At 51.3% G+C, this 23,496-nt stretch overlaps 1 protein-coding gene across 4 annotated transcripts in view; it reads left to right on the top strand.

The window, feature by feature from the left end:
* The window catches only part of XRCC3 (X-ray repair cross complementing 3), a 172,471-nt gene that overhangs the window by 7,703 nt on the left and 141,272 nt on the right, over window positions 1-23,496 (top strand). For 3 of the 4 annotated variants that reach the window (XM_069638187.1, XM_069638189.1, XM_069638188.1), the window contains exon 2: window positions 13,365-13,472. In XM_069638187.1, coding sequence (XP_069494288.1) covers window positions 13,418-13,472 — 55 coding nt within the window. In that variant the 5' untranslated portion in view covers window positions 13,365-13,417. Of the gene's footprint in view, window positions 1-12,089; window positions 12,162-13,364; window positions 13,473-23,496 lie in introns of all 4 variants that reach the window. The other variant, XM_069638190.1, reaches the window with a different exon arrangement.

Genomic DNA, 23,496 nt, shown 5'->3' with positions numbered 1-23,496 from the left:
CATTTCGGGCGACTAAAACATAAGGCAAACTTGGCCACCAGCAGCAGTTTTTTGCAGCCAATTGGATGGAGGATCGGACAGGACCTGGAAACTGCATAAAAAACCCTGAGATTCCAGGGTCTTCCCCTGAGACTCTGAGAAATGGTTAAAAACCCTGAGTCTCAGGGAAAAACCCTTAGGTATGGTTGGTCGACCATTGCATCGGCTGACCTTAGCATTCTTATTCACCTCATTGAGGTTTGTTAAATGTGTACACCGTGTGCTTAGTTCATAGTTGCCTAGTTTCCCTGTTCCACGCAGAACTTTTGATATTGTCTGTCACCCACTTCCCCTGCTGCACTACATGCTGGGACTTGTTGGTCTACCCTTTCAACGGAAAAAACAAAACTACAAGTCCTGGTATGCCATTGGTAGCAAATAAACAGGACTGGCTTGAGGTGTCACACACAGAAATGGGAAACAAGGCAGGGTAGTTTGTTTTTCCTACTTTAGTGTTATTTCTGTACACCCTTTCTACCATGACATGACTACTGATTTCAATTTTTTGATACTTCCTTTGTCAAGCACCTCTGGAGTTTCAACCTTGACTTCAGCAGAAACTGTCCATGGTAAATCTCTTCCGGTACTATGCTGCTGCATCAAAGGTGCTGTGGGAGTTTAGCGAAAGCACATTAAACCGCTGTGTGTTCTCCCCTGCTTCTGCTCCCTCAGAGACTTGTCACATCCTTAGAATGAACATTCGCTGGCAGTAGCCGAGGCTGAGTGCAGCAGCAGAATTATAATCCCTTAAATGTGGAGTAATATTGTCACATTTCTAGACACCATTCATACATGCCAACATTCCAACCCACTAGGGAGGGAGATTTTATCAGAAAAATCGGGAGACAAAAATGTTGCCATAGGAATGCATTGGGCAAAGATGTATTGAAGGCGGGAGGACGTGAAAAATAGCAATATATTTCACGGAAAAAACGGGAGTCTCCTGCCTAAATCGGGAGGGTTGGCATGTATAACCTCTTCTAGCTTGTTTTCCTGAATTGTTATCTCTGCAATGCCTGCTTAGGCCATTAGTGCTGATTAGCCCTACAGCAGTGCTGTTGCGAGGGAAGAGCCTGCACCCTCAAGGGTTAAGAGCCAATGCTGGAAGGGGAGGAAGAGGAGGAGTTTCAGGGAGGAAGAGGCAACATTATTAATAGATGAATGAATCAAGAAAGTGTCCTGTTCTCAAGCCGTATGCCCAAGCCCAACAACTGACGACAAGGATAAAAAAACATCATCCTGTCCGGCGTGCCCGAGCGGCCGTCCTGTTGCGAGCCACACAGCGGCTCGCCCAACGAGATTCTGGCAGTCTTTGGGGAAATCCGCCCGTCCTTGTTGCTGGAGAGACCAGCGTTCCTTGGGGGCAGTCCGCCCGTTCTTGTTCCCGGAGAGGACAGCCTCTTTTGCACCGCTTTCACGACCCCACAGCGAGCGTGTCTGCCAAGCCTGAGCTGTCTACTCGTCCATCACCAGAAGAGGAGCCACAACGCTCACACACTGTCGGCCCACCCCAAGTCTAAGAGGAGGATTCACCCGCCCAAACACGTCATCCCACCTGACCGATACCACTCGGGAAAGTCTGTAACAGGTGAGCACCTGGAGAGAAAAAACCAAGAGGGGAAACCACGAGTAACACTTGACTGTTTTCACTGTAATAGAACGAACAAGGGCGGTGCACCTGAGGCACAAAAGGGAAAGTCCTACAAAGACCAGGACACTAAGGGAAGGCACCACCACAGAATAGAAAGTACGTCCCTCACCACCTGATGGCCCACCCACAGAGCCAGGCGAAACAGAAGGGGCACACAACACCCACAAACAACACAGTGAGGTGGACAGAGTAATGATTCCCCCGCCATGCGCACATAAATGCATACCACCCATGTCAGCAGAAGGAGGGAACAGCATGGGCTCGTAGAACAAACACCCCTACTAGCCACAAGAGCCCAACGCACAGACGACCACCATGGTGGACCCAGCAGGGGAACAGGGAGTAGCACAACCGAGCACCAGTAACGCAGCGTTCTTGAGGAAGCCGTGCCCATTCATCCTCCAACCTCAGCTGGACAGAGGCCCCGACGGCCGTATGGGTCGAAGACTTCAATGGCTTCATCATGGCCGCAGGTGAAGAAAAGTCACCAGTGTTCAAGGACATATTCACAAATATGGCTGGTACGGAAATCAACAGCATCATTAAAACCATCCCAGCAGAAGACAGGATCGCCTACAACGCACTTGTGACTGCCTTGGATAAGAAACTGGTCATACAGCCGAAAAGGGACTATGAACGATATGTGTTCAATAAGTACCAAAAGCTGGTCCATTGCCAATTCTCAGACTTTTCAGACGACAAAGCACTCTGACTCTGTGTTATCGAAGGATGCACGTCATCTGTACTGCGAAAACAACTCCTGAAGTATCCCCTGACAATCGACAAGGTCATCGAAACCGCGAGAGTCCACGAGAGGGTGGAGATCCAAGCATCCGCCCTGGAGACGCCCAAGAAAAAGACTAATACCGATAGACATGCAGGAAGGGGGTCACTCGACTACCAGAACCCGCTGAGGGGGATCACCAAGGGAAGGATACACGCAAGTGAGACCAGGGTTGCGCTTGCAGAGATTATACTACTATGTGGCCAGATATTCCCTCACATGGACCCATGCCCAGCAATGAGCCAACGATGCTCCAGGTGCAGAAGAGAAGGCCACTTTCAATCTGTCTGTCGAGAAGGGAGACCATTCCCGCCAGCTCCACATATTTAAGCAGCACAAAGCAATTGCAGACAGCCATACAGGCTTAGCCCGACAACAACACAGTGGAGACAACCGCAGTTCCACTCACAGCAGCCAAAGAGAATGGTAAGAACGATGAAACAGGGCCTAGACTTGATCAGCTGCCACAACCAGACTACTTCACAGATCATTAGGGCTACCCGGCCGACCCGTACATAAACTAGGATGAATTTGTATATGGCAAGGATAGAATTTCTTGATGAATTCATGAATTTAGTACACGGGGAGCAAGACTACAGCGAAGCACTGAAGGTAACGGTGAAAATGGATGAAGTCACTCGCCTCTTCCTAATTGATACAGGAGCCACCGTCAATATCATGGGAGAAGAGGAGTTCCTGCTATCTGTGAGCAGACGGGATCTGGTAACATCAAGGGTAAGAATCTTCCAATGGGGAGCCAGCTTGCAGAAATCTTCGCTCCAACAATCAGAACCTGCTCCATCAGTCCAAAGTTAAAACCAAAAAAGCCCAATGGGGTGCCTTCGCCTTTGTGGCACCAGCTATCTGGAACACCCTACCACTGCAGCTGAGACTCTCTGTAGCCCTGAGCAATTTCAAGAAGGACCTAAAAACCTTTCTTTTCAAGTAGTAGTATATGATCCTTAATCTCTCCGTCTGCTTTCGGATCTACTCATTTTTCCTGACCTTTCTTGTTTGTCTGCGCCCTCACACCCATGGGTTTATGGTTGCGCAATAGAAATGTAATAAACATGCCACTGCCATGGCGGGGGCAATTCAGAAAGACGCTCTCATTCAAAGGGAAGACGGCCGACACCGTCATTCATGTGCTCAGAAGACCAGTCAACATGAAGTGCCTGCTGAGATATCGCATCACGGTGGAGCTTGGCCTCATAGACATTCACTTTCAGGACAATGACGTGGTGGTATGCAGAGGAGACCGGTGCGGAAATTAAACCATATGTCGCACGAAGGGAGCCCAAGTGAACGAAGAGATGATCGGGACCATGTTTCCTGAACTCTTCAAGGGCCTGGGAAAGCTGAAAGGCAAGGTGATCAGCCTGCACATCAACAACAAAATAAAGCCCATCCTACAACACCCTAGAAGTGTGGGATTCCACCTGCAGGAAGCTGCCTCACGACAGCTACGGCAGCTCCTGGAGAACGACAGAACGACTTCATAGAGACTGCAACCGGGCTGATGCCGTGGATTGCACCCTAGTGGTCGTTCCCAAAGATGGAAACAGACTTCGATTATGCATCGAAATGAGAGTGGCAAATACTGCGATAGAGAGGGAACGACATCTGGGCCCAATGATGGAGGACATGATTGTGCAATTAAACCGTGCGACAAAATTCTCCAAGCTAGGCCTCATCCAGGGGTACCACCAGCTGGAACTGCACCCTGACTCCAGGGGAATCACCACCTTTGCCACCCATGACTGCTTATTTCGTTACAAGCGGCTAAACTTTGGAATCTCCTCCACCGCAGAGATCTTTCAGAAGACCATTAGACACCTGCTTCCCCCACTTGGCTTTTACTTATTCCGATGACATTCTTATATACGGCACCCCCCAGGAAGAGCATGACCAAGCCCTCCTCGACGTATGCAACATCCTGAAAGATGCAACATCAGCAAGGACAGACTCCGGTTCTACGGCCACATCTTCTTGGGGAAAGGGATATATGATATGGTACTTAGAACGCGCCTATACACAAGTGTTTCAAGGCGCGACGAGGCAAGGGAGGGGGAACAGAGGGAAGACGGACAGCGATCCTACTAGGCCAGGTGTCATTCAGATCGCGCAAGTGCATGGGAAGGGGAAAGTGAAGGGGGGAAGGAGGAGGGGACAGTGCAGTACATGGGGTAATGGAATAAATAACAATAGTAAAGTACTGCCAGCAGGTGGCAAGGGCAAAGAGTAAGTGAAGTGCAGGTATCAGGTGTTAAGCGCTGATAGTGGGACTGTAGGGATACAGAAAACAGTCGCCAAGTGTGGGGGTTGCCAGGAGGGCAGTGCAGGTGTGCGACTGGCGCAGGAGGGGACCTGGGCCCGGGATCAGAGGGTGGCCAGGTAAACCAGTGCAGTTTCGGTATCAGCCAGGAAATCAGCAAGGGAGAGGAGGAGAAAAAGCAGAAGCAAAGAGAAATGTTTTAAGGTACTTCCAGAACCAGAGCTGGTTCTCCTCAAGTTTCAGGGGGGCAGGGAGGCTGTTCCAGAGGGAGGCCCCAGCCAAAGAAAGTGATCTACCACCAACTTGTTGCTTGGAGAAGCGACTGACCCTGAGGGAGTTGGAGGCAGATGAGCGAAGAGCTTGAGAAGGAAGATATTTCGGAAGAGAGAGTTGAAGGTATTGAGGCCCCAGAGGGCGTTGTGGACAATGCAGAGGGGTTTGAACTTAAACCTCGCAGCCACTGGGAGCCAGCGCAGAGATTTCAGTCCTGGCTCATTTCGATCCCCAGGCTTGAGGCCAAGGACACGTCTCGCAGTCCGGTTCTGGATGAGTTGCAGAGGGCGGAGAGTAGAAGCAGGCAGATTTAGAAAGAGGCTGTTGCAATAGTCCAGCCTAGAGAGAACCATAGCTCTGGAGACAGTGAGCTTCTGGGGGAAGGAGAGAAAAGGAGAAATACCTCTGAGGAGGATGCAGTCTTACCCAGAGAAAGTATGAGCCATCAACAAACTCCAGATACTCACCCACGTGGGTGAAGTTAGATCATTCCTGGGGATGGCCGGCTACTGTGCTCGATACCTACCTCGGTACGCCGTTACCACCGAACTGCTAAGACTCCCGCTACAGAAAGATGAGCCGTTCACCTGATCCTATGAGTGCCAGAAGGCATTTGACACCATTAAATCCAAACTGGCAAATGCAACCCATCTCGCCTATTTCAATCCACAATGGCACACAGAACTGGTGGTCGACGCGAGCCCGGTTGGCCTAGGGGCCATCCTTGCGCAGCGGAAGAGACCGAACGCGGGTGCAAGCTGTGTGGTGGCGTACGCAAGCAGATTTCTGTCCCAGATGCAGAGCACATGCTCGGAGGCAGAGAAGGAAAGCTTGTCAGCGGTGTGGGCTTGCGAATACTTCCACCACTTCATGATCGGGAAGAGATTCACCCTCATAAAGGGCCACCCTGCCCTCCTATCACTATTTGGCAACCCGAGAACAAAGATGCCACCAAGGATAGAAAGGTGGGGCATCCGCCTACATGAATACGACTATGAAATCACGCACAGATGAGGGGGGAGACAGCAACCCCACGGACTACATCTTGCGCCACCCGACGACAAGGGACATGACACACAGGGAAGGGAACGTAGAATACCTATGCTACATCACAGAACAGGCCTTACCGCCCACTTTCACTGTCCAGGACCTGGCCAGAGCATTACAGGCCGACCCATACTCTAGGTGGGTCGAAGGAGCACATGGCCTCCAACAAATGGGGGTACTGCAAGAGAATGTTACATCACCAGGAGGGAGTGAATAGGCAGGGACTTGAATGCACAGTGAAAGATCAGCACAGAGCTTGCAGTGTCAGAACAAGGAGTAACGTTGAGGGGCTGCCGCATTATCATCCCTACAGAGGGGGGGGGGAGGGGGGCGAGTCGAAGAGTTCGAAGAAGGAGACGAAGTACTTGTGAAGCAATGAATACAGAGGAAGACTGACGCAAGGTATGACCGTACACCCCTCAGAGTGACTGGCGTGAAGGGGACGATGGTGACAGCCGGCAAACCCTACAGGGCGGTCACCAGGAATGCACCATTCTTTAAACATTTTGTGCCAGACGGAGACCGCACCAGGGAGAACGAGCAGGACAAGAACTGATGATGCAAGACCGAAACAAAGGAGAAGGCGTGGGTGATACACACGTACCAGGAGAGAGGCGTTAAGAGGCGGATCCAGAAGGATGGCCTCGACGGGTTATCAAAAGGCCCTGCAAACTCATTGAAGAAGTGTAACCTGGATGTAAGGAGATATGTGAGGGGGAGGTGTTGCGAGGGAAGAGCCTGCACCCTTAAGGGTTAAGAGGCAAGGCTGGAAGGGGAGGAAGAGGAGAAGCATCAGGGAGGAAGATGCAACATTATTAATAAAGTAGGTGAATGAATCAAGACGGTGTCCCGTTTCCTCTCTTCTCAAGCCGTATGCCCAAGCCCAAGTGCCATATCCTGAAATAGTAGTGGTGACCACAGGGGAGTTGCACGTGATTTCATAGATATAAATTACTGAGTGCTGACTTACATCGCCGAAATTATTTTGTGGTATTTTCATTTTTTTTCTTCTTTTAATGGGGGCTGTCCTCCAATATCGCACTACCCACACTTATCCGCTGTATAGCTGCTACGCCTCAGCATACATGTACCTACTGTACTGCTAAAAGTAATTTTACCACTCAGCAATTTTATTCTATGAAATAACCTTACATAGTGAATAAGATATTAGGGCAATTGAAATGGATGTGTTAAAGCTAACCAACCACCTATGAAGATTCTGCCAGATGAAGCGTGTTGTACATCATAGCTAAGAGTATTCATCATATATAAAAAGGAGGTACATTAATCTCACATTACAGCGTGATGACCATTATATTGATATAATTATTTTTATTTTTGTCACAAACTGAAAGTTCTGTTCATTGACTTCATTCTATTCTATTCAAAGGGTCCCTCTAGTAGCCTGTATATTAGGTTATACAAAAACACATGGGTATGATCTAAAATAGGTAATTGGATGCCAAAAAAAAATCGTTTATGTATGCTCATCTAGTCAGTAGAAGGACATGGTAAATTCTGTTGCAGCACCCTAGATCAGGTGTCTGCAACTGAAAGGGAGTTGTAGTCCAAAACACATGAAGAACCATATCTTGCAGAGCCTTGTCCTAGGTGTTTCACAATGTAGTTAGTGAGGCTATCCAGATAGCAAAGTCGAGATGTATATTTCTTGGAAGATGATCTAAGTGTGTCCTGCACACTTTAAGGCATACTTTGTTAATGCATACTCACACTGAGCCATGCCTGCACTACCTCAATGAACTTTGCACCCATTTAGCGAGGTTCTGAGCACTTCCACCCAGGCCGACAGCATTCCCAAAGCCAGACTCAGCACAACATCAAACCTTCTCATCTGTGCTTTGCCCAGAAAATATTGTTAAAGATATCAAAGATACCCTGGAGAAGATAGAAGAAGAAATTACTAAATTCAAGAAATTGACTTTAGAAAAAAGATCTGGCAATTAAAGAAAGACATTGAACAGTACAAAGAGACTAAAACTTACCCTTACTCATAGAAACTTACTATGATGATCTACAAAAACGAAATCAAAGCAGAATGAACAATACGGGTAATAGAAGGAAACAATTTGTTAACTTCTCCAATTCCTCTAATGCATCTACCAGTAGCGGCTCTGATGCAGGCCAATCGGGAACAACAGGACCACCTCCCCAATTTTTTCAGGGACAGGGCAAACGAGGACGCAACAAACACCAGGGCCCACCTCAAATGCAGACCAGGAATTGGCAGGGCCCTCCTCAACAAAACTGGTAGCTCCAATTTTCAATTAAACATCATAAGTACTTTGAAAAACAGAGATCAGTGTCTTATCCAAAGGTCTGTCTTTTGTTCCGACTACCAGGGCTAGATCCTTCGAAACGGAAGTAGAACTGCAGAAATTCTACAGAACAGTATGCCTTAAATACTACTTCAGGAATCCTATATCTTCCACAAAAGAACCAACTATCACAGGCCTCAAACCTCCTTCTAAATTTACCCCTACTAACGCTATGGTAAGCCCGGCTATTTTAGCCTTCGAACAACGAATATCCCACGAAATCCAGGGAGTCTTAAAAACCAAGAACAATAGTAGAGACAACCTCACTAAATCAGAGAGAGAAGCATTACACTCTTTACAATGCAATGAACTTTTATAATCAAGTCCGCTGATAAAGGGGGAGGCATTGTTTTGTTGGAAAAAGGAGCATATGAAATTGAAGTCATGAAACACCTTAATGACTGAACCGCATACAAGCAACTTGATCGAGACTCTACACCTAGACTAAAAGAGGAGATTCAAAGTCTCATGAAGCATGCAGTGGAAGAAGGATAGGTAGATTTGGATGAAAAAGCATTCTTGATCAATGAACACCCAACAATACCCGCTTTTTACATCCTCCCCAAAATACATAAAGACCCACTAGTACCACCAGGAAGACCTTTTGTGGCAGCTATAAACTGTATCTTAGAGCCTTTATCTATCTATGACGACTGGTTCCTAAGACCTTTCGTCAAAAAATGACTTTGTATGTGAAAGATACCACAAGTATGCTAAAAACTCTCGCAAACCATCAGGCTAAATTCCACCGACATCTTAGTGACCTTAGATGTGGTGAGCCTATACACCAGTATCCCTCAACACGACTGCCTAAGGGTGATGACCAAATACCTAGATAATCGAACCACAACACTTACAGAAGTTCCAACCGCATTCATTTTGGAATGTATCAGGCTGGCGTTAACGGAACATTTCTTTCTGTATAATGGCCTTTTTTACAATCAGCTAAAAGGTACAAGCATGGGAGCAACATTTGCACCGGATCTCGCCAATCTGTACATGGATGATTTAGAACAACGATCAACTTACGGGCCCACTAACCCGCATTCCAACTTCATTAAGATATGGCTCTGCTATATCGATGATATCTGCATGATTTGGAGCGGCACTTCTGAACAACTTATTCTGTTTCACAAATGGCTTAATCTTCAAAATCCTTTTATTCAATTCACAATACACTCTGATCCAAACAACATACCTTTCCTAGACCTGGAAATACAGAAAACAGACCCCGGAGTTTTAGAAACTATCCTCTACAGAAAACCGACGGATAAGAATACACTCCTTAACTACCATAGTTTTTACCCTCGCAGTCTTAAGGAGGGGCTCCCATACGGTCAGTTTTTAGGAATTTGCAGAAACTGTACCCAAGTAAACACATACAAAGAACACGGAAAGACACTAAAATCTAGGCTAAAAGACAGAGGGTACCCTAAAATGACTGCAACGGGCATATAAAAGGACTCTACACACCAATAGAGCCGCTTGTTTAGAACCCTCACAGCGCCAGAACCTGGAAAAAATGACATGTGTGAGTACATATAGCCCTATCAGTAGCCAACTAAGAAAGATAATTCAAAAACATTGGCATATGATAAAAACAGAGGATTTCAATCCATCCACACCCCGTTTTACCTTCAAAAGGCTATGCAATATTAAAGATACTCTTGTACACACGTACCCTAACACCACTAGGGATAGACCATTACAAACATCTTTGTGGGGTCTCCCTCCAGTTGAAGGCCACCATCGTTGTGGAAAACGCTTGCTATGCGCACAAACCACGACCATGAAAAGCATCAAACTGAGAGACTCTGTAGTCCAATTTACGTCCTTTACCAATTGTCTTACACAATGGGTAGTGTACACCGTTAAATGCCCCTGTGATCTTGTATATATAGGGAAAACCAAACATCAAATTTGCCAAAGAATCTCCAAGCATAAATCTTGTATCCGCAATAAAATAGAGAATAAACCCCTAGTGGCCCACTTTATAGCCAAACAGCATAAATGTACTAACATGTTGTGGTGCGTGATCCAGGTCATTAAGCAATCCCCAAGAGGTGGCAATAGGGATCTCAACCTCACCAGATGTGAACAAAGGTGGATCTATAACCTTGATACGGTCAAGTACGGCCTTAACATTGCCGTAGAATGAAGTGCATTCATTTAACAGCTAGTTGTAGAACATGGCTGCATTTTGAGGCAGGTCCAGTCCTTTTGAGTGCTGTTATTCATAACTTCAGCACCAAGTTTCACTTCTTAACTAATCTGAGATGGGTCTTGTCAAACAAAATGTTATCACTGCTACATTGCTGTTTTGCTTTTTCAATATGACATTCAGCACCTGCATTCACCCCACAATGCTGCTGAGCAGTCAAAGGCACCTGCGCTATGTCTATAGATAAACATTGTTGCAAGGACACATTTTTACTTTTACTTAACAAGTGGCCATTACATCAGAGGCACTCTATTCACAATACATCCTGGATGATTCTCATGACAACACAACAATAAATATCACAAGTGTACAACACGTCACGTGCCCTGTAATGAAGACCAACTTACCCCGTACTACTTACAATACGGTAGTCAAGTGGTAAAACCCCTTTTAGACCATACAAAGGCTGAGAATTTCAGCATCTCAGAAAAGCTTTGAGATTTGTAACGTTAGCCTTGATAACCATCATTACAAAGCATTACTATACGTCAAGCGATTAAATAGATACAGCTATTACCTTTATTACAGTAATTTCACGCTGACTCTGCCCGCACATTATTCGAGCAATCCAGTCTGCTATTTTTATGCTAATGGTTGCGGCAATGCTTCCAGTACACAAACTATGTTTTAGTCTTTGTCTGGTGCAAAATTAATTTGACCTTGAAACTTGCACTGTTTTCGGCTAAATGCCACGTGAGCACATAAACACAGTCACGTGACATCGAACGAGTTAGCTTTTTCAAAAATTAAGGGCATTTTTGTTTAATCGATACCATTCAAAAATAAATTACGATGTACTCGTCCGGTATCCAAAATTGTACTCGCATTTCCCTGAGACTTTCAAATTTGCATTCAGGCACGTACAATGTCACAAACTGCATACCCACAGTCATGTGACATTGAACAAGTTAGTCAAATACGACTAGCGTTCTCAGAAACCACCCGCAGGACGCACCGGCTAGTGCACAGAGAACAAATCCCTGCTACTAAAGAGATAAAAGGTAAGTTGCGCAGACTTGCTGCCTTGCCTTTCTAAAAATAGTCCTCAAGAGTAGATAGATACTGCTCCAACATGACTAAGGTATTTCAGATAAGCGTTCTGTATATCTTTCAGTTGCCCTTTAGACAGCAGGGCAATATATAAATAACACTGTATATTTTGTAAATTGGTTACACAACGTTATAAAAAACACATAAAAGGGGGTCCATTTAAACATCCCCAATTCCACCTTGCTTACAGATATCATCACAGCAATCATTTGTGAAGTGCCGCTCTAACTCAGGGGATGTCCAATTGGGTCTCCACTTGACTGAGACGCCCACGTAAGAAAAGACAGCCTAATAACGTGTATTCCTGTAAATCTCTCTTAAATCAACTCTGAACCAATAATATATTTATATTTTTATTTTCAACAAGTAAATTACGGTACTTTTACTATTTCCCTCTTTCCCTATCATTTCAGGGAACTGGATACTGGACATCACAATTTAAATACCTAGCTCAGATGTCCTAAATTACAGCATATGGACAACAGGTGGGTGTGGTGTTCGATTCTCTAAACAAAAAATGAGTCGTCACCTTTAAATAACCCAGTCGGGGAGCACATGCTCTTTTTTTCACAATAACTTTCTTTACAATACGCATTTCATTTTTTATGTGTTTTTATTGATCACTGAATCTATTAATGGGGAACAAAACTGATCTTCCAGAATGAATAATTATGTCCTGAAGATGGCCCAACACTCCGACTAGTGACCACCCCAGTCAAGTGTGTTACATTTCCAAGGGCCGAAACATATGTCGACTGAAAAGGGAAATCTAATGTATTTTTCCTATGTCATACATGCATATATTACCAACTGTTATGCTTGAAGAAGACCAAATTTGATTTACCCCGTTATTGTATAAATCCTTGTCGTATGAATGATGATTTTAACATGCTTTTATGAAAAACCATTAAAGAGAAATTTATTTTGCATGAAAAGCTTACTGCTCAAATAATTGCCCCTATCCATGTGTTAGTTCTACCTACTAATAAGGTAGTCTCACCACATCCCACCTTGTTGTACATACAGGATACCTAGAGAGGGGTAGTCAATCTGTCACTAGTTCTCAATACAGATGCCAGAGGTGAAATGAGCTTGCTCCATATCCTTGTGTTTGCAATGAATATATTTCTTGTAAATCTCTGCTTCCACATCTTTCTGCGAGAAAGGGGTCACTACCGTAGCCTGATGAATTTCGAGAAAACGTGATAAGGACACAATGGGCCTCGTTACAAGTCCTCATCACAATGGGCTGATTCCGAGTCCTGCACACGGGAGGTGTCACTCCCGCCAGGTCTGACCTGGCGGGAGTAACACTACCCACCTGCAGATGGACATGGAAACATCGGCTCTGTCATAGACGGTCCTATGGGACTCCATGGGAATGGGGATTTACAGAATTTCGCCTCCAGAATTACCGGGTCACCGGGGTTGTAATGACCCGGTGATTCCGGCAATCACGGATGCAGAATGGTGGCAGAATGGTATAACATGTCCGGCAGCAGCCTGCCATTTTTTCCGGCACGGCTACCGCCGGACTTGTAATGAGGCTGAATATAAAGGTTTTCATGGGTCAACCCTCAATTGACATGAACTATTTTATGGCTTGGTATTTGTAAAGGTTTATAGATGCACCCTTTCTTAAAGCAAACTGTGTTTATAATTATGCATATTTTCTTTCATTCTGACAGGAAGGAGTTTTGCAATGTAATTCAGTCTCCCCAAAAATCCCCTGTGGGAAGAAATGGACTGGGACGAGTTGGACCTAAATCCCAAAGTGATAGCTGCTGTTAAAAAAGGTATTTATGGATCATCTTGATCTCGGCTTATTTTTTGACCAATCTGATGAAATAGTGTGGTGGCTAAGGGTAAGCCCTTTCCTGCTATCATAATACCCTTAATTTCTATGCTTTTCCTTCCGATCCCTGTCGATCCTCCTATAGTGATAACAAACACAGCACTGGTACGTAAATGGTATTCTTATTTTGAGTTCTATGTAAAGTACCAGTCACTTCAGGGTTCAGGTAGGGGAGGATGGGGATAGAGTGATAGGTGGCTGTGGGCAGAGTTGAGTAGTTTTGGGGCAAAGGTGGTGGGTATGACCGCTAACAGTACGGTCGTGACGAGAAAGAACAGCAGTCAAAACATTTGCAGCATAACCAAAGTCTTATTCCTAAAACAGAACCGCTGGTGCTTGAAACACAAAGAGTGACAAATAAGTGATGGCACTAGAAGTAGTTAACCATTTCTGATCAAATTCTATCCTGAGAAACCAGTTTCAAGACGTATTAGTGGAGGGCATGTCTAAACAGGTCCGTTTATGAGCATTTTTGTACTTGCTGAAAGTTTCTTGTAATCCCATTTCTGGAGATAAGGAGTTCCAGAGGAGGGGTCAGTGGGGAAATGCAATCAGCTTTCTTTCTTTCATGGTTATTGTCATACTTCTGATTATGAGACACTGAAGGATATCAAAAATAGAGGCAGACTCCGGTCAATGTGATCTGTTGGAAGAAGTGGGGTCCTGAACAAACCCAGTGAACTGCGGATAAGCAGAGCTCGAGCTGACAAGAGTCCTTCACTGGGGAGATTCAGTAATTAAGAACACTGACCTGCCAGAGAGTGAAACAGCGAGCACTGCAGAGGAAAAAAGAGCTATCACGACACCCAGAGCATCGCCGAGATGTGACACCACCTGACAGTCTCACTGGAGCGAGAGGCTTGCCCTAGTCCAGTTTTATACGCTGAGATTAAAGTAGGTAGAGAGGTGTTGGCATAAACCAAGAAGAACAGAGAAAATTGTACGGCTCAACAGGTACGTGCCCCTCGGCTTCCGGGAAGTGCTGGGAAACCGCGTATGGCAATGTGCAAACAGGAAACCACAACAAAGAACCGTCAGAAGATGCGTAGAAGCCTGAGTGCGAGGTGAGCAGTCAGGTGCCCAAATAGAAGGTACAGGGGCTGCCTGGAACCTACGGGGGCACAAGAGAAACTTGTATAAAGGGGTCTGGGACCTGAATCCGAGAAAGCAGTGTAAGTAGTCTGGCACCCAAAGACGAAAAACCATTGTAACGGTCGAGAACCCTCAAGTGGGGATATAGTATACCCGGCAGAGAATGATACCAGCAATAATGGAAGAAACCCAGTTTGATAAATACAGGGTCAGAGACCCATCAATAACCGAGGAGGTGTTCCTTAGGCGTATATCCTCTTTGGGGCAGGGAGTATACCAGCTTCGCCCAACTGACTCCCTGGAGAGGCTCAAGTGCATCTTCTTTATTGCAGTACCTAGCAGGAGCGTGTACCAGGTCTGCCTGACTGAGCCGCTGGAGAGGCTCAAGAGGATGCCTGAGAAAGACCAAGAGAAGGGAGTCGTTCTCTTGGCATCAAGGTCTTGGAGTAAGAACATTGCTTTATTTGTGAACATTGTGAGAAGCCCGAGAAAGACCAAGCGAAGACAGCCATTCTCTTCTTACCAAGGTTTTGAGTTGGACATTTGCTTTATTTGTGAATTGACACTTTTCAATCTGGAACGGTGTGTGGCGCCTTTGAAAGGGACTGCGACCTAGGGAAGGAAATAGTACGTCCAGACTACTGGCCTGGTAGTCCGCTCTACACAATGAGCAAACCATTCTTCTGCATTAAGAAGATGCACCAACCTTTTAGTTTTAGTTATAAGTGTAAGGGAGGAAATAGGTTTTGACACAGGACAGTGAACTTTTCGGTATGAACATTCTGACACATCCTTAGTATTGAACTGAGGCAGGGCAACCCCTCTTAGTGATCAGGTTAGATGGGATCTTTCCTTTATTTTACTATGAATACAAGTCTTTAGCAACAATCATGCCACCTGTGTGTCCGTCTCCTCCTTCCAGACCCATACAATATCCAGTAAGCTCCAGAAATAAAACTTATTGAGCAGCTTAATATCCTGATGTTGTTTTACTGGATCACGCCCCGATTGGTCTCCAACATTTGATTCATGTCTTGTCCCTTTACGTTAAGCAGAACAACTTAAGCATCAATATTAGTAAAACTAAGATTGTTAGGACTGGTGCCAGGCTGAAGAGTAAGATCCCTTTTGTCTGGAAACCTGAAGGCACTCCACTTGAAATAGTCGGAAAGCTACATTTATCCTCGGGTTCTTGTTACATTTCGCCCCAATTGCACATTTTATTGTGATTTATTTTGTTACCCAAGAGTCTTAAAAAATGTTGGTTTTTTAAAAAAAAAAGGTTGTTTGTAAACACAGTGGTTTTAACATTGAAGGATGAATTCCTATTTATCATACCAGTATCACACCAGGTATTTTATATGGTATTATTTTTGTACCTGAGTCTAAACTGAAATGGTTGGAAATCTTAGAAGGAAAACCTGTGAGATCTATTCTTAGTGTGCCTCCTTCTGTACCTGTGGAAGCTTTTAGACTTGAACTTGGTGGCTCGTCCCTGAGGTCCATATGGCCTGTACAGCGCTGCAAATTTGCATTATGTTTGTATGCTGCCTTAACATCTAATGATAGTCTACTGGGCCTCATTGCTAAACAGTTCTTACTAACTCGTACCAACTAATTCCTGCAGGAATTGCATATCACCTTTACAGAACGTCTTGATAACATTGGTCTATAGGTGGTGTATTTAGTTGATTCCCTACTGCAGAGAACCTATTGAAGAACCACACTTCTGTTTGGGACACCGACACTAGCCTTTGTAGCCTTCACTCTAAAAATGTTTTATAGAATATTCTCTGCTCAATGTTTTTCTCCCAATATTTCCTGTTCGTATTTGGCTAAACCTTGTAGTAGGTAGCTGAAAAGAGTTATTGTTTAACTGAGATTTAACATACTTCCTACCAGAGAACATACTGGCAGTTGGAATGGGACTTAGTACGAAGGCAGAACATGTTGTTTATGTCATAGTGCTATTGAAACGCCCTTCACATTCTCACCAGCTGCCCGCTCTTATCTGAAGCTTATTTGAAGGGATACTACTCTATTGGGACACATCTGGAATGTTTCCAATCGGATCAATTTTGGAATAATATTTATTGTGCCCTCTCAGTAGTAGTGACGTTTTTTTAATCTGGAAAGAGGCCCTACGTTTGCTCACATAGAATAGGCATAGTGTATATGATTGGAAAATATCATAATTTTACTAATGTTTTTGTCTGCATTCTAGATTGTATTTTACCCTTATTCAGTATATGAATTTGCTGAATTAACTACGTATTTCTCTCTCTCTCTCTCTCTCTCTCTCTCTCTCTCTCTCTCTCTCTCTCTCTCTCTCTCTCTCTCTCTCTCTTATTTATATATATATATATATATATATATATATATACAGGGTAATTCATAGAATTTCGCAGAAAAGTGTCGCAAGCGGCTGGCGCAGAGTGTCCGCGTGCGATTGTCTGCGCCAGCCGCGTGCGCTAAAATCGATTTCCGCGCACAGCGCATTCATGGATTTTCGCATCCAAAACCAGCTGTGGCGCAGCGACCCTGCAGCAGCGCCAGTTACGCCCCCAAGAACGCCCTCGCGCAAGGAAAAGCCTTCAAAATCCCCAAATAATCGCAAAGGGCTGCGCTAACCCTGGACCAGTTCACCGGGCTGGCAAACAGCAAACGCCAAGCGGGGAACGTGTATTTCAGTGGTTCGCGGGAAGTTCCACACGCGATTACAGCAGGGTATGTGTATTTCAGGGGTGCGCGGGAAGTTCCACACGCGATTGGCCCCGTGCGAGCAGGGTACGTGTATTCCAGGGGTGCGCGGGAAGTTCCACACGCGATTTCAGCAGGGTACGTGTATTTCAGGGGTGCGCGGGAAGTTCCACACGCGATTGGCCCAGTGCGAGCAGGGTACGTGTATTCCATGGGTGCGCGGGAAGTTCCACACGCGATTTCAGCAGGGTACGTGTATTTCAGGGGTGCGCGGGAAGTTCCACACGCGATTGGCCCAGTGCGAGCAGGGTACGTGTATTCCATGGGTGCGCGGGAAGTTCCACACGCGATTCCATCAGGGTACGTGTATTTCAGGGGTGCGCGGGAAGTCCCACACGCGATTGGCCCTGTGCGAGCAGGGTACGTGTATTTCAGGGGTGCGCGGGAAGTTTCACACGCGATTGGCCCCGTGCAAGCAGGCTACGTGTATTACAGGGGTGTGCGGGAAGTTCCACACGCGATTTCATCAGGGTACGTGTATTACAGGGGTGCGCGAGAAGTTCCACACGCGATTGGCCCCGTGCAAGCAGGGTACGTGTATTTCAGGGGTGCGCGGGAAGTTCCACACGAGATTTCATCAGGGTACGTGTATTTCAGGGGTGCGCGGGAAGTCCCACACGCGATTGGCCCAGTGCGAGCAGGGTACGTGTATTCCATGGGTGCGCGGGAAGTTCCACACGCGATTTCAGAGGGTACGTGTATTCCAGGGGTGCACGGGAAGATCCACACGCGATTTCAGCAGGGTACGTGTATTTCAGGGGTGCGCGGGAAGTTCCACACGCGATTGGCCCAGTGCGAGCAGGGTACGTGTATTCCATGGGTGCGCGGGAAGTTCCACACGCGATTTCAACAGGGTACGTGTATTTCAGGGGTGCGCGGGAAGTTCCACACGCGATTTCAGCAGGGTATGTGAATTTCAGGGGTTCTGGGGAGTACTACACGTGAATTGGCCGTGTGGGTCCTCCCAGGTATACGCTCGACAACCTCCACGGCCCTGCAGGCAGCCCACACCACGGGGGACTACCCTGCACCCCTGCTCATGTCCCGCAGGCAGCCCATCCACCATGGGCATGCCCCCCAGCCAACCCACATGTCACCTTGCACTACTGATCAGCAATGCATGTCTCCCACCACCCCCACCCCCCAGCAGTGCAGGGGCAGCCTCCACCAGGCCCCCACCCATGTCTACCACCACCCCCACCCCCCAGCCACCATGGGCATCCCCCACCAGGCCCCCACTCATGTCTCCCACCACCCCCACCCCCCCAGCAGTGTGGGGCACCCTCCACCAGGCCCCCACTCATGTCCAACTCATGTCTCCCACCACCCCCACCCCCCAGCAGTGCAGGGGCAGCACCACCAGGCCCCCACTCATGTCCAACTCATGTCTCCCACCACCCCCACCCCCCAGCAGTGCAGGGGCACCCTCCACCAGGCCCCCACCCATGTCTCCCAGCACCCCCACCCCCCAGCCACCATGGCCAGCCCCCACCAGGCCCCCACTCATGTCTCCCACCCACCCCCACCCCCCAGCCACCATGGGCACCCTCCACCAGGCCTCCACTCATGTCTCCCACCCACCCACCCCCACCCACCAGCCACCATGGGCAGCCCCCACCAGGCCCCCACTCATGTCTCCCACCCACCCCACCCCCCAGCCACCATGGGCACCCTCCACCAGGCCCCCACTCATGTCTCCCACCACCCCCACCCCCCAGCAGTGTGGGGCACCCTCCACCAGGCCCCCACCCATGTCTCCCACCACCCCCAGCCACCATGGGCAGCCCCCACCAGGCCCCCACTCATGTCTCCCACCCCCCAGCCACCATGGGCAGCCCCCACCAGGCCCCCACTCATGTCTCCCACCCACCCCCACCCCCCAGCCACCATGGGCACCCTCCACCAGGCCCCCACTCATGTCTCCCACCACCCCCACCCCCCAGCAGTGTGGGGCACCCTCCACCAGGCCCCCACCCCTGTCTCCCACCACCCCCACCCCCCAGCAGTGCAGGGGCAGCCTCCACCAGGCCCCCACTCATGTCTCCCACCACCCCCACCCCCCAGCAGTGTGGGGCACCCTCCACCAGGCCCCCACTCATGTCCAACTCATGTCTCCCACCACCCCCACGCCCCAGCAGTGTGGGGCACCCTCCACCAGGCCCCCACCCATGTCTCCCACCACCCCCACCCCCCAGCAGTGTGGGGCACCCTCCACCAGGCCCCCACCCATGTCTCCCACCTCCCCCACCCCCCAGCCACCATGGGCAGCCTCCACCAGGCCCCCACTCATGTCTCCCACCCACCCCCACCCCCCAGCCACCATGGGCAGCCCCCACCAGGCCCCCACTCATGTCTCCCACCACCCCCACCCCCCAGCAGTGCAGGGGCAGCACCACCAGGCCCCCACTCATGTCCCCCTGCACCCCGACCCCCCAGCATCCAGGGGCACCCTCCACCAGGCCCCCACTCATGTCAACCACCCCCCCACCCCCCAGCAGTGCAGGGGCACCCTCCACCAGGCCCCCACCCATGTCTCCCACCACCCCCACCCCCCAGCAGTGTGGGGCACCCTCCACCAGGCCCCCACCCATGTCTCCCACCACCCCCACCCCCCAGCCACCATGGGCAGCCCCCACCAGGCCCCACTCATGTCTCCCACCCACCCCCACCCCCCCAGCCACCATGGGCAGCTCCCACTCATGTCTCCAGAACCCACTCCCACCCCCCAGCCACCATGGGCACCCTCCACCAGGCCCCCACTCATGGCCCCTATCACCCCCACCCCCCAGCATCCAGGGGCACCCTCCACCAGGCCCCCACTCATGTCTCCCACCGCCCCCACCCCCCAGCAGTGCAGGGGCACCCTCCACCAGGCCCCCACCCATGTCTCCCAGCACCCCCACCCCCCAGCATTGCAGGGGCAGCACCACCAGGCCCCCACTCATGTCCCCCTGCACCCCCACCCCCCAGCCACCATGGGCAGCCCCCACCAGGCCCCCACTCATGTCTCCCACCACCCCCACCCCCCAGCAGTGTGGGGCACCCTCCACCAGGCCCCCACTCATGTCTCCCACCACCCCCACCCCCCAGCAGTGCAGGGGCAGCCTCCACCAGGCCCCCACTCATGTCTCCCACCACCCCCACCCCCCAGCAGTGTGGGGCACCCTCCACCAGGCCCCCACCCATGTCTCCCACCACCCCCACCCCCCAGCCACCATGGGCAGCCCCCACCAGGCCCCCACTCATGTCTCCCACCCACCCCCACCCCCCAGCCACCATGGGCAGCCCCCACCAGGCCCCCACTCATGTCTCCCACCCACCCTCACCCCCCAGCCACCATGGGCACCCTCCACCAGGCCCCCACTCATGTCTCCCACCACCCCCACCCCCCAGCCACCATGGGCAGCCCCCACCAGGCCCCCACTCATGTCTCCCACCCACCCCCACCCCCCAGCCACCATGGGCACCCTCCAGCAGGCCCCCACTCATGTCTCCCACCACCCCCACCCCCCAGCAGTGTGGGGCACCCTCCACCAGGCCCCCACCCATATCTCCCACCACCCCCACCCCCCAGCAGTGCAGGGGCAGCCTCCACCAGGCCCCCACTCATGTCCAACTCATGTCTCCCACCACCCCCACCCCCCAGCAGTGTGGGGCACCCTCCACCAGGCCCCCACTCATGTCCAACTCATGTCTCCCACCACCCCCACCCCCCAGCAGTGTGGGGCACCCTCCACCAGGCCCCCACCCATGTCTCCCACCACCCCCACCCCCCAGCAGTGTGGGGCACCCTCCACCAGGCCCCCACTCATGTCCAACTCATGTCTCCCACCACCCCCACCCCCCAGCAGTGTGGGGCACCCTCCACCAGGCCCCCACTCATGTCCAACTCATGTCTCCCACCACCCCCACCCCCCCAGCAGTGTGGGGCACCCTCCACCAGGCCCCCACTCATGTCCAACTCATGTCTCCCACCACCCCCACGCCCCAGCAGTGTGGGGCACCCTCCTCCAGGCCCCCACCCATGTCTCCCACCACCCCCACCCCCCAGCAGTGTGGGGCACCCTCCACCAGGCCCCCACCCATGTCTCCCACCACCCCCACCCCCCAGCCACCATGGGCAGCCTCCACCAGGCCCCCACTCATGTCTCCCACCCACCCCCACCCCCCAGCCACCATGGGCAGCCCCCACCAGGCCCCACTCATGTCTCCCACCACCCCCACCCCCCAGCAGTGCAGGGGCAGCACCACCAGGCCCCCACTCATGTTCCCTTGCACCCCCACCCCCCAGCAACCAGGGGCACCCTCCACCAGGCCCCCACTCATGTCTCCCACCACCCCCACCCCCCAGCAGTGCAGGGGCAGCACCACCAGGCCCCCACTCATGTCCCCCTGCACCCCGACCCCCCAGCATCCAGGGGCACCCTCCACCAGGCCCCCACTCATGTCAACCACCACCCCCACCCCCCAGCAGTGCAGGGGCACCCTCCACCAGGCCCCCACCCATGTCTCCCACCACCCCCACCCCCCAGCAGTGTGGGGCACCCTCCACCAGGCCCCCACCCATGTCTCCCACCACCCCCAGCCACCATGGGCAGCCCCCTCCAGGCCCCCACTTATGTCTCCCACCCACCCCCACCCCCCCAGCCACCATGGGCAGCCCCCACTCATGTCTCCCACCCACCCCCACCCCCCAGCCACCATGGGCACCCTCCACCAGGCCCCCACTTATGTCTCCCACCCACCCCCACCCCCCCAGCCACCATGGGCAGCCCCCACTCATGTCTCCCACCCACCCCCACCCCCCAGCCACCATGGGCACCCTCCACCAGGCCCCCACTCATGGCCCCTATCACCCCCACCCCCCAGCATCCAGGGGCACCCTCCACCAGGCCCCCACTCATGTCTCCCACCGCCCCCACCCCCCAGCAGTGCAGGGGCACCCTCCACCAGGCCCCCACCCATATCTCCCAGCACCCCCACCCCCCAGCATCCAGGGGCACCCTCCACCAGGCCCCCACTCATGTCTCCCACCACCCCCACCCCCCAGCAGTGCAGGGGCAGCCTCCACCAGGCCCCCACTCATGTCTCCCACCCACCCCCACCCCCCAGCCACCATGGGCATCCCCCACCAGGCCCCCACTCATGTCTCCCACCACCCCCACCCCCCAGCAGTGCAGGGGCAGCACCACCAGGCCCCCACTCATGTCCCCCTGCACCCCCATCCCCCACCTTCCAGGGGCACCCTCCACCAGGCCCCCACTCATGTCTCCCACCACCCCACCCCCCAGCAGTGCAGGGGCACCCTCCACCAGGCCCCCACTCATGTCTCCCACCACCCCCACCCCCCCAGCAGTGTGGGGCACCCTCCACCAGGCCCCCACTCATGGCCCCTATCACCCTCACCCCCCAGCATCCAGGGGCACCCTCCACCAGGCCCCCACTCATGTCTCCCACCACCCCCACCCCCCAGCAGTGCAGGGGCAGCACCACCAGGCCCCCACTCATGTCCCCCTGCACCCCCACCCCCCAGCATCCAGGGGCACCATCCACCAGGCCCCCACTCATGTCTCCCACCACCCCCACCCCCCAGCAGTGCAGGGACACCTTCCACCAGGCCCCCACTCATGTCTCCCACCACCCCCACCCCCAGCAGTGTGGGGCACCCTCCACCAGGCCCCCACTCATGTCTCCCACCACCCCCAGCCCCCCAGCAGTGTGGGGCACCCTCCACCAGGCCCCCACTCATGTCTCCCAGCACCCCCACCCCCCAGCCACCATGAGCACCCTCCACCAGGCCCCCACCCATGTCTCCCACCACCCCCACCCCCCAGCATCCAGGGGCAGCCTCCACCAGGCCCCCACCCATGTCCCCCTGCACCCCCACCCCCCAGCCACCATGGGCAGCCTCCACCAGGTCCTCACAATCCCCAATCATGTGCGTTATGGTCAGCCTCCACAGCCAAAAAGCCCTACCAAGTAACCCATTCACCCACATGGAAATGGAAATTACATGTTACACCCCCAATGTTCATAAAGCTAATGAACCCATGTCCGTCACACACAATGGTTGCAATTGAATGGGAAAACACCCAACATGACATGCATGAAAC

This window comes from Ambystoma mexicanum, chromosome 14, assembly GCF_040938575.1.
Source record: "Ambystoma mexicanum isolate Mex_15411 chromosome 14, UKY_AmexF1_1, whole genome shotgun sequence".
Classification (NCBI taxonomy): Eukaryota; Metazoa; Chordata; class Amphibia; order Caudata; family Ambystomatidae; genus Ambystoma; species Ambystoma mexicanum.
This window is presented reverse-complemented; position numbering and strand designations above follow the sequence as displayed.